General features: G+C 44.8%; 1 protein-coding gene across 1 annotated transcript in view; it reads right to left on the bottom strand.

Moving 5' to 3' along the window:
• Window positions 1–4,456: 4,456 nt before the first annotated feature.
• Window positions 4,457–17,594, bottom strand: part of LOC103647953 (lon protease homolog, mitochondrial-like) — a 31,267-nt gene continuing 18,129 nt past the window's right edge. The window contains exons 17-20 of the mRNA XM_008672455.4: window positions 8,543–8,644; window positions 6,217–6,453; window positions 5,342–5,860; window positions 4,457–4,974 (exon numbers count right to left, since the gene is read on the bottom strand). Of these exons, the coding sequence (XP_008670677.1) occupies window positions 4,786–4,974; window positions 5,342–5,860; window positions 6,217–6,453; window positions 8,543–8,644 (1,047 nt within the window). The 3' untranslated portion in view covers window positions 4,457–4,785. The remainder of the gene's footprint in view (window positions 4,975–5,341; window positions 5,861–6,216; window positions 6,454–8,542; window positions 8,645–17,594) is intronic.

Raw genomic sequence — 17,594 nt, 5'->3', positions numbered from 1 at the left:
CCCACATCCGCGTATGTGCAGCACGTCGTCGGGTTCTGACGACGTCCGTCGACCCGTAGACAACATCCGTCTACTCCCCCCGGTGTGCACGCGTTCGCTCGCCATTTCCTGCGCATCGCGCGCTAAATTGGTCACGTGGAGTTCGCGTGTGTTGTGCACGTCGTCGCGCGCGTTGTTACGTGTTAATAATTCACTTCACCGGGAATTGCTCTCACTAATTAACTTACGTAAGTAAGCGATGATTATCCGAATAGCAGGCCAATCGAAACTAAGTAATACTTTTGTCCGTGCATGTGATAGATATTGGCTAACATGGCTAGGTCGAATAAGACATTATAATTAATATTCGCGTAGCATACATGTAATACCCCTCGACCATAGCTTTAGTCGTTGCAATTCCTTTCTCTCTCGAGTGGTCGTAAGTGCAAGCTATATAACATGTGCGTGTTTAATTGATTTGTTCTCTTGTATGGTGTATTGTTCTTTTCTGATTCGAAGATGTGAATGTATGCTTGCACTCGTATAGATAATGATCCATTTGCAGAGTCTAAGGAAGTTGCAGGAGAAGACCCTGAGTAGCATCTGGTTGGTGAAGGCAAGTGTCCTCTGACCTATATATGTTCTACTCACTTTATAATCCATAAGGACTTGTTCGTTAGATGATACCACCCGGGAAAACAGTGCAGCCATGAGGGTGGAATGGGACGCACATAGCTAATTAATAAGAGAAACTGAGGTGTAGTTTGCTTCACCTTCGTGCCGTCAATGGGGCTCGGTGTACGCTACTCGCTCTGCTGAGGGTGTTCTGTCCTTTTGGGGAGGAGTATGATGCATTTAGAAAACCTAATGGGAGGCTATACCTTCGGGGAATCTTTGTAAAGGCTTCATAGTGAATCCCTAGCCGCTCACATCGGGAGTGAACAAGGGTCTTGCAAACCCGGGCTAGAGAGAGGGGATCACGGCTCGTGTATAAAGTGTGCGACCTCTGCGGAGTGTTAGAAACTGATATATCAGTCGTGCTCACGGTTTTGAGCGGCCTTGGGAGCTCCTTTGATTAGAGATACTTTGGCTACGGATGGCAAAGAGGGCGATGGATTTAATGATGATGGCTCTAATTATAAAATATGGTATTTCCTCCATTAGGAGATATCTCTTAGGATAATAGCTTGGGTCTTGGTAATAAAATTTGGCTTCTACTAGTAATAAATACATGACCAACTAAAAGAACCTGCTTCAAGCTTCACCCTACATACAGCTAGTCAACTTCAGCCAAACGGTGCATTTAGAGTACGTTGATGTGTACTCATCCTTGCTTTAACACCAAAACACCAGGTTGTCCACATTGCAACCCATGCTCAAGGGAAGACGAAGGCATAGCGGAAGATTTTCAAGAGTTTCAAGACTATGATGAGTTCTAGATTTGGGTTAGCGGCAAACCCTTAGTCAGATGTCTGTGAAGACCTTATCTTACTACGTTTCGTTAGCACTTTGATTCATGTTTAAGTTAATGACTATATGGGTGTTTTCGACATCATGACGTAATAAAGTTAATACCTTTTTACTCTATTATTTGAGCATTGTATGATGATGTCCAGTTATGTAATCGTTGTGTACGTGAATTTCTGATCCTCGCATGTGCATGGTTCGCATTCGATTTGCCTTCTAAAACCGGGTGTGACATCACTCAACCTTGATGAGTCGTCATCCTCCTTCATCAGCTCCAACATCGCCATTTTTTACTAAATGTATCTTGCACGAGCCTCATCTGCGATATAGTTCACAGCACATCTAATCTCTGCAAGTACAATAGGACAAATGTACAAGCAAAACCAACACGTCTTTTTTCTCACCCACTTGCACTCAGACGATCAGCAAGATTTATCAACATCTGTTTCTCGGCTCTAGACGCATCCATTTCCCTTGCCTCTTGTGCTCTCTTCTCATTTGTCGCCTTCAATCTCCTCTGCTCAACACGCATCGGATTGTCATAACACATTGATTCCACGAACCTAAGCATCTCATGTCTGCGATCTTTAATGTAGAAATAGACGAGCTGAGATCCACTGTGCATCTTCTATCCCATGAGTCTCTTGAACTTCATTGTATGCATCTCTTATTTGTCGATGTATCTCTCCCAACTGCATTTTCTTGTCTCCTACACAAAAAACAATAAGCAAGTACGGACGCAACATTACAGCTCATACAATCAAAAAGAAATACCACCCTTATCGTAATCTACCATATGTCCACAAAATAGCACACACCAATCTCGAAAGGAACTAATCTATGCTTAGCTTCAATACCACTTTTGCAGAGTACAGGATCGGACTTCAACTCTTTCGTCCACTCATTTTTTTTCTCCTTTGCCTCTGGCTCAGGCCAATGGGACCTAGGACCATACATCCACTCTCTAAAATTACATATAGGCCCACTGTATGGCTACAGGAGAATAAATTAGTAAATTTGTGCAAAAAATAACAAAATTGTGGACATTTGCCATGCACTCACATAATTATTGTTGGGACACATGAAGTACTTTGCAGTGTCCTCACATATCACAGCACGATCTCCGCAATCGCACCGAGGCGGAGACTCCAATCGTCTTTCTGTGGCTAAGTTCTTCTCCTCATCTGTCATTAGTGGCGGGTTCGGGGGAGGCACCCAACACTTAAAACGGTCATGTGTATTCCTTCCGCACAACCAATTAGCGAAAAGAAGATATTGAGGGTCAAACTTATCGACACCGTCGATCCACTGGAAAAAAGCACCTCAAATGACCCTATAGGAATGGAACGAAGCATTAGTACACATCTAGTAAACATCAATAACGTCATAAGCTACATACGTTAAAACCACCACAAGTGTAGAAGAAGCAAGCAGTCGTGTCTGGATGTTTGATTGACATACCCAAGTAGGTCTGCCATAGTCATAATTAGTCACAGTAAGATCAGGAGAAACATGAGCATCCTTAATAGATACATCCGGATATAACTCCCGAGGACAACCTCTCTTCTGCCACAATGACTCCCAATATATGTCTTTCATCTAACAACCGATTATATATTAACACAACTATATAGAAATAGAAGAAATGATTTTAACTTATAAACCATATAACCTAGGAATCATAACTAATAGCAATATGCGTACCAATCAAAACTAAATAATTAAAACCATATAACGCAATATACGTAACAAACGAATCAATAAAACACCATACATTGGTCTTCAAAATATAAGGATCAAATCAAAGTTTCCCGACTCGAATACGAAGATTAGAGCACCTCTAGACAGTATGGAAGCAAATTGAAACAAGTGATTCAAATGGTTGGGCGTATAGGTGTACATTCGGGCCGCCCGGCCCGGCCCGGCCCAAGCCCGAAAAGGCCCGTATTGTTTGAATTTCGGGCCGGCCCATGGGCCTCGCCCTCGGCCCACGGCCCGGCCCGTAATTGCTTAAACGTGCCGGGCTTATTTCGGGCGGCCCGAAATTATAAAAGCTCGAAATTCAATTTTTGGCCCGAAATTCACATTAGGGCCCGAAATTCAGTTTTTGGCCCAAAATTCAGTTTTTGGCCCGAAATTCACATTAGAGCCCTAAATTCAAAAAAATAATAAAACAAATAAAAGATAAGACAAATAAATTTGAACAAAATTAAACTTAATATTTGTATTAAAGTTACCACAGCTATGCAATGACTACCTCGTTTATAAATCATTTTGTTAGAAGAAAAAAGAGTATAATCAGCTCTATACAAAGTTCGTAAGTTTAGTTTATTGTCTAATATCATAACAAAAGTAAAATTACATCACACACTCTAATTCAAAGATACAAAAAAACATCTAACTAGCATTATCTCTAGCTTTGTGTTTTTTTATCAAGTATATGAAAGTGTGGAATGAAGTGTGTTTTGATAAATATATGGGCCTTTTCGTGCCTCTATATGGGCCTTTTCGTGCCTGCCTTAAACGGGCCGTGCTCGTGCCCACCCATGGGCCGTGACCTCGGCCCAAACCCGGCCCGATATAACGGGCCGTGCCGGCCCGGCACTAAATTATTTCGGGCCGTGCCGTGCCTGTGCCGTGCTTTTTTTTCCGTGCTTCGGGCCGGCCCATCAGGCCCGGCCCAAATGTACACCTATAGTTGGGCGCAACTCTCGGCCAGAAAACGACTGATTTATAGGTCTTCCTAGCTCGGCGCCAATATCTATGACGCCAAGATAGGTGCCATGTCGGCCTCCGGGTCAGCCCTCGCCGCCAACGGGTCACGTACCTCGACACCATAGGATGTTACACCGAGCTGCTAAACCTCGGCGCCATGGCCTACGGTGCCGAGCAAATGATCCAAAAACAGAATTAAGTGGTTTAGGGGTCTAAATGTGATTTTTTCGAAAAAAAAATGACCAAAATACAAAATATTCAGGCCATTTGTGGCTAAATTATGATATGAGGTATATGACCTTGCTGCCTTTGGAAAACACTTAAAATAAATAACAGATGGTGCACCAGTACTGTTTTTCCCACACTCCCAAGTCCCAACAATATAAAAGGCCAATACCACCACCTAGCACACTAGTTACGTACAGCCTAGCCAAATAAATCTCTTAGATTCAATGATGTTATATTGGGGCCAAAAAAAGAAATATTATTTTTCTTTCTCGTAAATATCAATTAACTCCACTCATCTTGGTTACAATGGTCTGCCTCTGCTGACAAACTTCTTTGGTATTTAGCCTGTAACCAGATCTAGAGAAGGGGAAAAAATCTCAATCCTGTAATGTAAAGCTAAATCATCTCAGTCCCGGCGTCACTCTGGAAAGCCAAATCATATATTTCACTGTATGTGTCAACAAAATGAACTTCCAGTCCTTCCTTCACATTAGAAGCAAGCTCGTCAAAGTCCCTTTTATTCGCTGCCGGAAATATGAGCGTCTTTATCGCACTTCTCCTTGCCGCAATCGTCTTCTCTTTCACCTGATATACAGAGAAACATAATGAGTGACCACCGATCAATATCGCATGAAACTGTATTAACATCGCCACGGCATGCTGAAGAGCATGGGTACTAGCACAGGGGGATTAAGGCACTGTCATCCGCTTGGAATCAGTATTGCTGTCTGTGGACACCTTATGATGTAAACATCGCAACAATCTCACCTAGCATCTCAAAGCTAAACCTGTCTCATTATACCATGAGGCAAAACCACTTCACATTTTTTTCAGTCAACAAGTGATATTTCCTCGTTTCACATGCAGAAGGCATTGGCTAGCTGGTCATGTTTGTCAAAAACAACACATTTAAAATGTATAAAGCCAAGTTTGGGGAACAAAGAAAACATACCCCGCCAATTGGGAGGATTCTTCCAGTTAATGTTACTTCACCCGTCATTGCGAGGTCCTTCTTGACAGGCTTTCCCATAGCTAACGACAGCATAGACGTTATCATGGTGCATCCAGCACTAGGGCCATCCTTTGGGGTGGACCCTGCTGGAACATGCAAGTGCACCTTCGAGTTTGCAAAAAAATGATTATCTGGCTCTTTCTCCAGTAATACAGTTCTGCCAACTGTGTGCGCAATCTGAGCACTCTCTTTCATTACATCTCCAAGCTGTCCTGTCAGCACAAGGTCACCTTTCCCTTCCCTTTCCTCCACTTTTGTTGTTTCGATGTACAAAGTAGAACCACCCATAGCAGTCCAAGCTAAACCCATGACCACTCCAACAGGAGTCTGCTCATATATACGCTCAGCCTGGAACACAGGTTTCCCAACAAAATCACCAAGGTTTGATGAATCTACCACAACCTTCTCAGTTGCCTTGTCTGCTGCATCTTCTGCTACTCCATCTGTTTTCTTGTTGCCCTACAGAATACAGGAATCAGTAACTAACATCATAATGCAATATTTTTTTGATTTGTTTCCCACTCTCCTGAGTCTACATTACACATTTGTTGGGTAAGCTAGCAATCACATCAGTGGTTTTCAGTCCAACACAATGGACACAAACAGGGAACATCGATATCCAGTAATCTACAAACTATATTTGACCAACCAACAATACTCAGCTGCCATACAAGGATAAGCAGTGTGTCAATCAGCAGAACAGATACAATGTAGAGGACCTATTATGCACGTTAACAGGCAATAGGGCAGTACAAAATTAAGTGTAAATGTTTTGTTTGGGAAAAAAATAACAAAACAAACAAATACCACACTACCTTAGATGTGCTGTCTTCTTTTGGTGCTTCAGTTGTCAAATTTACTTCATTAGCTTCCTCAGAGGCAGGATTTGTAACATTGTTGGCGACTGAAGCATCTTCTACAGCAGGATCCTTCACAATCTCATCTTTTGCTGTGATGCTATCACCACTATTAGATTCCTCATTTACAGTGACACCGAGAGACTCCTGGTCTGGCTCATTCGATACTCCTTGGCGAACAAGCTGGAGAGCAATCTGCAGAGATAAAAAGTTTCTAAGGTATTTCAATAGTCTGAGTATGACCATATTGACAAGCAGAAGATATTAAGGGAGGCATTGACTCTAAAACTAACAGCAACCTTTCATACCATACAAATGCCTTGAGGTTGCTTAACCATTATCAACAATCATCCAACATTTTTCCCCTTCTTTGATAGAGAGGTGTGGAAACTGAAAGGGAAGACGACAGAAGTCTTCAAGGAAAGAGTCATCAAAGACGACACTTGGAAGGAAAAGTATGACATGAACAATGTGGACGTAGATGGTAACATGCATTCGAAAAGTGATCTTACAGGTGTGGAGCAACCAAAGGGAGTGAAGACGAGGCTAAAGATACTTGGTGGTAGAACAAGAAAGTACAAAAGCTATCAAGGACAAGAAAGAATGCTACAGACATCCATACCATGACAAGAGTGTAGACAACATAGAGAAGTACAAGGTAGCACAGCAGACAGCAAAGCGAGTTGTAAGTGTGTCAAAGAGTAAAGCGTATGAGGATCTTTACTAACATTTGAGTATGAAGAAAGGTGAGAAAGGCATATATAGTAGGGTCCGTGAAAGGAGGACAAGGAACTTTAACCAAATTAAGTGCATTAAGGATGAAACGGAGCACCTCCTGGTGAAGGAGCATAAGATCAGACATAGATGGTGACAAATTGTTCAATGGAGAGAATGGGGACACGAACTTTCAGTTAGATGACTCTTTTGATGACACCAACAGGCGCTTTATGCGTAGGGATCCAACAATCTGAAGTTAGAGGAGCATTAAAAAGGATGAAAAGGGGATAAGGTAATGGTATCCCAATTGAGCCATGGAGATGCCTCGGGAACATAGCTATGGTATGGTTAGCTAAGTTGTTCAACCATATCTTACAGTCAAACAAGATGGCTGACAAGTGGAGAAGAATATTGGTAACGATCTACAGGGATAAGGGAGATATTCAAAGTTGTATTATAGGGAACAGAAGGACGTACACATGGTTTTCATTGAGTTGGAAAAGGTTTATGACAAAATACCAAGGAATGTTATGTGGTGGGCTTTAGACAAACATAAAGTTCCAACGGAGTACTTTGATCGTTAAGGACTAGTGTTCGAATAAGTAATGGAGACAAGTGACTTCCCGATTAGAATAGGACTACATCAAGGATAAGCTTTGAGCCCTTACCTTTGGTGGTGGATAAAGTCACAAGGAACCTACAAGGGGATATCCCTTGGTGTATGCATGTTGCGGACGATGTAGTGTTAGTTGATAAAAGTCGGGCATGAGTAAATAGTAAACTAGAGTTGTGGTAGGAAACTATAGAATCCAAAGGTTTTAGACTCAGTAGAACTGAAACCGAATATATGAGATGTGACTTCGGCATTGCAACACATAAGGAAATCTTTTGGAAGGTCAGATAGTGCCTAGGAAGGATAGTTCAGCAATTAGGATCAATGTTACATAGAGACGGAGATACTGATGAAGATATTAGCCATAGAAACAAAGCAGGGTAAATGAAGTGGCGTCAAGCATTTGGCATTGTACCACAGAAACTAAAAGGCAATGTTTATAGGACGGGGACGACAATTAGACCGGCTAAGTTGTATGGTGTACTGTAGAATGTTGGCCTAAAAACGACATGTTCAACAGATAAATGTTGCGCAAACGCGTATGTTGTGTTGGATTTATGGCCATACAAGAAGTGATCGAGTCTGGAACAATGATATATGTGATAGGCTATGGGTAACACCAATTAAAAAAATTGTCCAACGGAGACCTCCAGAGGCACCAATGTGTAGTAGGATCCTAAGGCACGAATCGCGATACTAATGGGAAGAGAGGTAGGGGAAAGCCGAAGTTAAAATGGAAAGAAGCAATAGAAAAAGACTTGAAAAATAGAATATATCCAAAGATTTAGCCTTAAATATGACTGCATAGAAAATAGTTATCCATGAGTGAATCTTGGCTTGTGGTTTCTGTTAGGTTTCAACTCTAGCCTACCCCATGTTACTTGGGACTAAAATGCTTTGTTGTCGTTGTCTGACAGAGGGGTCAGATCAGTATGCAGAAATTAGTTTACATACCTTACGGTAAATTTTCTCAATATGCTTTTGAAGGTTCCTCACTCCAGCTTCTCGACAATAATTTTCAATAAGAGCAAGAAGGGCAGCATCTGTAACTTCAACCTGTAGATGTGTGTGGCTGAACCGTTAAGTGCAAAATTGATAATAACGTGGAATCAGAAATAAGAAGCAAGTGTATTGGGCTATTGAGAGTTTGAGACACTTCACATACTGCTGTAACACAAAAACTGTGTTAGTACAGATTATGTAGTTTAAGCATACAGACATTATAAAAGCATAGAGTTTACAACAATCTTTTCCCATGTTATTTGTTTTGTTATATATGAAAATTCCAAGGTTGCTTTTAAAACAAATATTCTGTGCTTAAAAATTCATTCGCATGCACATCTCTTATATTTGAACCAAGGAGGATTCTCGGCCCCTCGGAAGGTCCACATCGGCAAAAAAAATCATGGTCGTCCGGGCAGAGTCCATCACGCCGCGCGGCCGTCCGTTCCTTTCTCTCGGTCGCCCATTCTTTTCTCTGGAATTCTCGCGAGCCCACTGACCGCCGTCTTCTCTCTCGCACCTTCTTCTCCTCCTCCCCCCACTCCGACTTGATGCTGCCGCCACCATTGCTTCCGTCCATGCGCCGCAACTCTCTCCCTCTCTCATTTTTCTCTCTCTCTCTCTTCTATGAGAGTATGTGTCGGTCGGCGGCGGTGCCCGGAGCCTGACACGAAAGCTCGCCACTTTATATATTTTTTTTCTTGCGTAGGAGAAGGCGCGGGTGCTGCAGATGCTGTTCGTGGCCAGGAGCAACATTCAACACGCTGATCCAGAGCTTCCTCGGCACACCTCCCCACTGTCATGGGGGGCTCCTACACCTTTGTCATGGCCACCATTTCCATCATCCTCGCTGGCTGCTATAGCGGCATTGCCGATCTGCACGTGGTGTGCCTCCTTGCCTCCCTGTCCTGCCTGGTTCCAGTTCCAACGGGGACTGCCTGGCTTAACGGTTAATCTCTTTGCTGCAGAAATTTGTGCGCATCAGGCGGGGTAAGCAAGGTGCACTCATTGTGGCCTCCATCCTCCAAATCATCATGGGATTTAGTGGCCTTTGGGACTTTGTGTCAACTCATTGTCTTCAAATTTTTCTAGGCATATTGACAGTCATTTTGTGCACAGACTGTGATGCTCTTTTGTAAATTTATAGGCACCATTTGGTTTAATGGACCTGTTATCTGATACCACTTATTCACTTATGAAGTACAGTCCATAGATAAATCCTCGGTCTATAAGCTACTTGTGTTTTCAAGAATAGTATTGTGTCATTACTCATTAGCAACTACTTAGAAAAATTAAGTAAATGCTTAAAATGGAGGTGGAAGCGACCACATGGACACACTGTTTAGGTGCTTCTGTTGCAACTAAGACTCTGATTCAGACCAAGACTGTGCTGCTGCAAATTTAGGAAAAAACTGGATGTACATAACTTATTATTCCATCTTTTATCACGCCCGAACAAGTTATAAACTACCACCATTGTAAATCCAAATCTGTGGAGATTTTTTACCTTTGTGCCTTTTATCTTCAGATATGTAGATGCTGGAACAATGATGAATAACTACGCTCGTATCTTCTATCTTCTCACAAGGTTTAGATAGGTTAGATATATAACATCTTTTTATGGATGCACAGATCTCCTTATTCATATATATGGACTGTACTCAAGTCTTGATAAAATGTCCAGGAAAAGTTATCATTCACCGGAGGGGTCTTAGACGAGGGGACCCCTTGTATTATTGTGATGGATGTTTGGGGGTATTTGGTTAAGAAAGCTGAAGTGGAGGGGCTGCTCGCCTGCTGCAACCTTTCCAACATTCTGCATCACCGCGTCTCCCTCTATGTGGATGATGCTGTAATCTTTCTCAAGTCGGCTGCCAACGAGATTGCTGCTGTCCTAAACATTCTTGGAGAAGCCTCTGGACTAAAAAATAATGTGCTGAAGAATAAAGTATATCCCATCAGGTGTGTTGAGCAGGATCGGCTAGTAATTAATTCCCTCCTTTCTTGTGGGATTGCTGAGTTTCCTTGCAAGTACTTAGGCTTGCCTCTATCTTTGAAGAAGTTAACAAGAGATCAGCTCCAACCAATCATTGACAGGATTGCTAACTGTTTATCGCGATGGAAAGCTGATCTCCTGATCAAGGCCGGAAGAAAGGTGCAAGATAATCATGTGCTCACAGGGATGCTTATATATCCTGCTATGGTTATTGATATCCCACCTTGGGCTTTTAAAGCAATAGACAAGATCAGACGTGGTTTTTTTTGTGACGTGGAAGAAAGGATTGCAAGGGTGGGCATTGTATGGTGGCATGGGACAAGGTTTGCCGGCCGCTTGAGCTTGGCGGCCTTGGTCTTTCTAGCCTGCTGGAGTTATCTTGGGCTTTTCGTATGAGATGGCTTTGGCTTCAAAAAACGGAGCCAACTAAACCTTGGGCTGATCTTCCAATCCAAGTGCCACACAAGACTAAGGCTTTCTTCTCCATTGCTATGACCTCTCTAGTTGGTGATGGGGCATCTACCTTTTTTGGACAGATCGTTGGTTGATGGGAAACAACATTATGGAGATTGCTCCTAGGCTATTTGCCGCCATTCCAAAAAGGCTTATTAAAATAAGAACTGTTAGGGAGGCCCTCAATGCCAACAGTTGGATTCTAGATATAAAAGGGGCCTTGACAGTCCAGGTACTGCTGGAATATCTTAAGCTTTGGGACCTTCTCAACCAAGTCGGTCTGAGGGAGGGAGTGGCTGATTCTCATGTTTTTAGGCTATCTCCAAATGGGAAATACTCTGCAAAGGCAGTTTACAAAGGTTTCTTTGTTGGCTCAGTCTCCTTTGAACCTTATAAGAGGATTTGGTGTGCCTGGGCTCCTCCTAAGTGCAAATTTTTCATGTGGTTGGTTGCACACAATAGATGCTGGACGGCGGACAGACTGGCACGTCGAGGCCTCCCACATCATGAAAGATGTGTTTTATGTGACCAAGGGGAGGAGAATATTAACCATTTGCTCCTCTCTTTTATCTTCGCAAGAGATTTTTGGTTCGAGATTTCCAGGCTATATGGTCTACACCCCCTTGCCCCTAAACCTGAAGACAACTCCTTTTTTGTTGGTGGGCACAAGCTGAACAAAGAACAGAGGGGCTGACTAGAAAGGGTTTCAATTCATTAGTCATTCTTGGATCTTGGATTATCTGGAAGATGCGCAATGGTTGTGTTTTTTAGGGTCTTTCTGCTTCTATGGATACTGTTTTTCCCGTTTTGTGAAGAGAGAGATATGTGGCTGATGGCTGGTGTCAAAGGACTTTTGTTCCTGTCATCCAGAGTAGGTCGTTAATGTGTTTTTTTCTCATGAACTGTTTTGTCTATTCCAAGTTCTGGCCACCATGAGTTGGCCCTACAGTTTCAGGGGTTCTGGTCTTTAGGACCTAAGTCTATTTGAGACTTTGTAATTGTTTCTCTCTTCTTATTATAATGAAGTGCAGCTCTCCTGTGTTTTCGAGAGAGAAAAAAAGATGATTAGTTTTATCAAATAATTCTCAAATGTGAATCTTGAAGATATTTGTTCACTCAATATTTCAGGTGATACATGTTTTTTTCTAAGTGTTACCGACTCCTCGCTGGTGAGTCCGTAACCTTGGTTTCCTGGTTTCCTTCAATGGGGAGTGGAGAGGGAGATTGGAGTGGCGCAAGGTGTATGGAAGAAGAGGGCGCTGATCACCCAGATCTCCTGCGCCGGCGTCGTGCCTAGCCAGGATGATCCCAGGTGATCTCGCCCAAACAAAAGGGAGATCTTATTCCTGGTTGATTATTACAGCTGATACCCAGCCGCCTTTATAGCCATAGGCGGTCTCAGGATAGACATATCTACTGCTACTATTTAGCCACATAAAAAGGAACTAACCTATTATTTAATGACTGATTAAACAGAAACTATTCCTGACTTATCTCCTCTTTCCTATTTCTGCGCCTTGTGAATTGGCGGCCCACAAAAGCATCTATAACATTTCCCTCCTCTCCGACAAACAACTCGTCCTCGAGTTGTATTTCTGGATATCTTCTCTTGAACTCATTACATTGTTCCCATGTAGCATCAGTCGGCTCACGTCCAAGCCACTGGACCAGTAACTCCCAAACACCTCTATTTAAACGAGCCTTCACTACTTGTGCTGGAACCGGAAGTACCTTGCCATGCAGAATCGTTGGTAAGGGTACTAGTGCGGATGGGGGCTCCCCTTGGAATTTCTTGAGAAGTGCCACATGAAAAACATCATGGATTCTTGCATTGGTTGGCAGCTATAGCTTATAGGCGACCTCTCCAATGCGTTGCAGAATTTGATATGGCCCATAGAACTTAGGTCCTAATTTGGATGTTGCTGCTAGAGTGACACCCACTGCCGACCTTTGGTGCAGACGCAACCAAACCCAATCGCCGACAGCATACTACACATCTCGACGGCCACTGTCCCGCGCCTGCTTCATTGTTACCTGAGCTTGGATTAGCCTTTGTTTGATGTCTGCCAAGAAAACATCTCGATCCTGAAGTTGCTGATCGACGGCAGCTACTCTGGTTGTCCCAGGTGTATAAGAAAGCATTGTTGGAGGGTCCCGGCCATATACAATCCTGAATGGAGTGCACTTGACCGCAGTCTGGTATGACGTATTGTAACAAAATTCAGCCCATGGAAGCCATTGTAACCAAGTTTTTGGCCGATCACCTGCCAAGCAGCGTAAGTACATCACAATAATTCTGTTAACCACTTCCGACTGTCCATCGGTCTGGGGGTGAAACGCGGAACTAAGTAACAACTTGACCCCAGCAAGGTGAAAAAACTCGGACCAGAAGGCACTAGTAAACATTGTATCTCTATCACTTACAATTGAGCACGAAATACCATGAAGGCACACAATCCCTTCGAAAAATGCCCTAGTCATGGTCACTGCGGTATATGGATGGCCAAGAGGAATAAAGTGGGCGAACTTAGAGAACCTGTCGACCACTGTCTTGCCACCAACCTTAGGAAATCCTTCAACAAAGTCCATGGAGATGTCGTTCCAAATTTCCGATGGTACCGGCAGGGGTTGCAGCAGACCTGCTGGATGTAGATGCTCAGTTTTATTCCATTGGCAAGTGGCGCATGCTTGCACAAAATCTCTGACCCATCGTAAGGCCTGTGGGCTGTAGAAGGATGCTCTCCATCGATGTACAGTCTTCTCAATGCCCTCGTGACCACAATTGTGTGCTGCTGCCAAGATTTCTGTCCAAACTGCTGAAGCGTCCGGGATGAAGACCTTCCCTTGAAATAGCAGCAGACCATCAGCTTCCGTCCATCCTGATTTTGCAGTTCCCGCTGTAATGGCAGCCTGCAAGCTTAAGACCTGTGGTTCGGTGGCAGCTTCATTGCGAAGGGTGTCAAACAGCTAAAAATGTGGTGCCGAGATGCTGTTAATTTCTGCGGTGTCTTCGTCGCGTCGAGACAAGGCATCTGCTGCACCATTCAATTTGCCCGGCCTATACTCCACTGACAGATCATATCCAAACAATTTGCTGACCCATGTATGTTGCGGTATTGTAGACAACCGTTGATCCAGGAGGAATTTAAGGCTATAGTGATCTGTCCGTACCAGAAAAGTTCTTCCCCATAAATATGGTCTCCAATTCCTCACTGCTTTGACTAAACCAATCAATTCCCGCTCATACGCTGGTAATTTCTAATGGTGTGGTGCTACAACACGGCTGAAATATGCAATGGCCCCATCTCCTTGATGAAGGACTGCTCCAAAACCAGTCCCTGATGCATCACAGTCCACCATAAACTGTTTAGAAAAATCTGGCATCTGTAACAGTGGTGCTGATATAAGGGCTTGCTTGAGTTGAAGAAATGCCTCCTCTGCCCTTTCCGACCAACGGAACGCCTCACGCTTGAGAAGAGTCATGAAGGGTGCAGCTATGGTCCCATAATCCGCTATAAACTTGCGGTAATAGCCAGTGAGACCCAAGAAACCTCGAAGCGCCCGAATAGACCGAGGGCGCGGCCAAACTTCTACTGCTACCACCTTATCCAAATCCATAGAAACGCCCTGAGCTGAGATAACATGACCCAAGTAAGCGACTGATGTTTTGCCAAACGAACACTTGGACTGTTTGACTGATAACTTGTTTGCTCGGAGTGCTGTAAATACTTCCCTGACATGCTGTAAGTGCGCTGCGCAGGAAGAGCTGAATACCAGAATATCATCGAAGAAGACCAAGACAAACTTCCGGATCAAGGGTTTCAGGACATCATTCATGAGGGCCTGAAATGTGGACGGTGCGTTGGTGAGGCCGAAGGGCATGACTAGAAACTCGAAGTGACCTCGATGAGTGTGGAACGTTGTCTTCTCAATATCATCTGGGTGCATGCGTACTTGGTGATATCCACTGCGGAGGTCCAACTTTGTGAAGAAGCAGGCACCGTGTAACTCATCCAAGAGTTCGTCGACCACCGGAATGGGAAACCATCCAAGAGTTAGTCAATGCAGAAACGCCAGGATTTATCAGCTTTCTTCACAAGTAACACTGGAGAAGAGTAGGTCGATGTGCACTCCCGAATGATGCCTTGCTGCAACATGTCTTCGCACTGGCGCTCAATCTCGTCTTTCAACAATTGGGGGTATCTGTAGGGCCGAACTGCAACTGGTGGCGTCCCTGGCAGCAGCCTGATGTGATGGTCGTGACGCCGAGGTGGCGGAAGGCCACGTGGTTCAGCAAAGATGTCGGCGTAGGACTGCAGTAATGCCTGTAGTAGTTCGCGGGGTTCGGACAGGGCTACGCACCGAGTATGTGGCGCACCCAGTCCTACCCAACGCACCTTGCGTCCCAGGCGCCAGAACTCCATGGATAAGGCGTTGAAGTTCCACAATATGGGTCCCAATGACCGAAGCCACTGGACCCCCAGGACAATGTCGAAGCCGTCCAGAGGAAGACCGTAGCAGGTGATGTGGAAGGTCTCCTCGGCAATAGTAATTCGGAGCTTGGAATATATCCCGCTGCTGGCGACGTTGTCCCCGTTTGCTACCTTGACGGAGAGACCCGGTCTTGGTGTGACTTGGAGGCCCAGCTGGGTGGCCACAGCTTCCCAGATGAATGTGTGGGTAGAGCCTGTGTCCACCAGCGCCACCAATGTCCGATCCTTGACCCTGACCTGGAGCTTCATGGTGCTGCTGATGTCAATGCCCGTGAGGGCATGAAGAGAAATGCCCAGGTCTTCCGCTGCTGCATCTTCCTCCATGTCGTCGTCCATTTCCAGCAAGAATACCCCCCTTGCAGTGCACTTGTGATCAGCCGAGTACTTCTCGTTGCAGTGGTAACATTCTCCACTTGCCCGTTTCGCTGCTAATTCTTCTGGTGTTAGACGTCTGAAGCGCGGCCGATTTGTAGCAGCCGACCTGGCCCCCGGTCCTGAACCAGTCCCTTTGATGGCGGACGGGTTCCGGTGACTTTGTCTATCTCTGAGTGCTGCAATGTTCTCCTCCTTGCGCTCATAAGCACGGGCCAGACTCATTGCGGTCTGCAGGTTTGTCGGGGCCAGCAGCTCGACATCGGTGCGGAGGGGATCTCCAAGACCTGCTGTAAACATGTTCACCTGCTGCATAGGAGACAAGTCATCACAGCGACAAAGCAAGATTGAAAATTGTCGTTGATATGCCTCCACGGTGCCTGCCCTATAAAGGGCTTTCAGTTCTGCCAGGCCATTGGATCGGATGGGTGGTCCAAACCTCATGTGGATGTAGTCAACAAATTGCGGCCACGACAGAATGCCATGATCACGTTCCAGGGCATAGTACCACTCGGTTGCTGCTCCCTCTAAGTGTAATGATGCTAGCCAAACTTTTTCTTCTGCCATGGTTCGCATCCCTCGAAAATAGGTGTTGCACTTGTTGATCCATGTCAATGGATCTGATTCGTCGTCGAAGGATGGAAAGTTGGGTCACGGTGGACGGCCGCCGCCTTCGTCGTCACGACCCCGACCATAGCCATCTGGTCGGCCATAACGATCCGGGCGGCTGTAGAATTCGCTGCCCCCATCACTACGCCCGCGACGTGGGGCCTGACGGCCACCATTGTTGCTGTCGTGGTCGCCCTGGTGTGGTGGTCCGTCGCCGTCGTCAATCTCCGTGATTTCCTCCAGCTGGACGCCGTCGGGTGGAACCGTTTCCACCCGCGCCAATCGACGATCATGGGTGTCCAGCCGACCATTCATGGTTGTCACCTGACCCAACATCATGTTCATTGCGTCCATGAGGAAGTCCAGCTTCTGTTCTGTGCTCTTGTCTTCAGGATCGGGCATGACGCCGGACATGATTGTCGTTGCGTCTGCTGAATCTGATACCAAATTGTTACCGACTCCTCGCTGGTGAGTCCGTAACCTTGGTTTCCTGGTGTCCTTCAATGGGGAGTGGAGAGGGAGATTGGAGTGGCGCAAGGTGTATGGAAGAAGAGGGCGCTGATCACCCAGATCTCCTACGCCGGCGTCGTGCCTAGCCAGGATGATCCCAGGTGATCTCGCCCAAACAAAAGGGAGATCTTATTCCTGGTTGATTATTACAGCTGATGCCCAGCCGCCTTTATAGCCATAGGCGGTCTCAGGATAGACATATCTACTGCTACTATTTAGCCACATAAAAAGGAACTAACCTATTATTTAGGAACTGATTAAACAGAAACTATTCCTGACTTATCTCCTCTTTCCTATTTCTGCGCCTTGTGAATTGGCGGCCCACAAAAGCATCTATAACACTAAGCGACGTATGCACAGACTCAGTTATAATCTCTAATGCTGTAATGCATGCACGTCTAAGTAAATAATGATCAATTAGCTGCTTTAGATTGTGCTTTATGAATCTTAAAAAAGCAGCCTGGTTTATCTGAAAGGCAGGGCTGACACAGGTTATGCAGAGGCTAAAATGCACATTCAGAGCTTGAAATTTTCCAATAGATAATCAGATAAGTTAGCAATTCATCAATAT

The sequence above is a fragment of the Zea mays genome, chromosome 2 (genome assembly GCF_902167145.1).
Source record: "Zea mays cultivar B73 chromosome 2, Zm-B73-REFERENCE-NAM-5.0, whole genome shotgun sequence".
Lineage (NCBI taxonomy): Eukaryota > Viridiplantae > Streptophyta > Magnoliopsida > Poales > Poaceae > Zea > Zea mays.
Note: the sequence above shows the minus strand (reverse complement) of the source record. Positions and strands in the feature narration are given on the sequence as shown.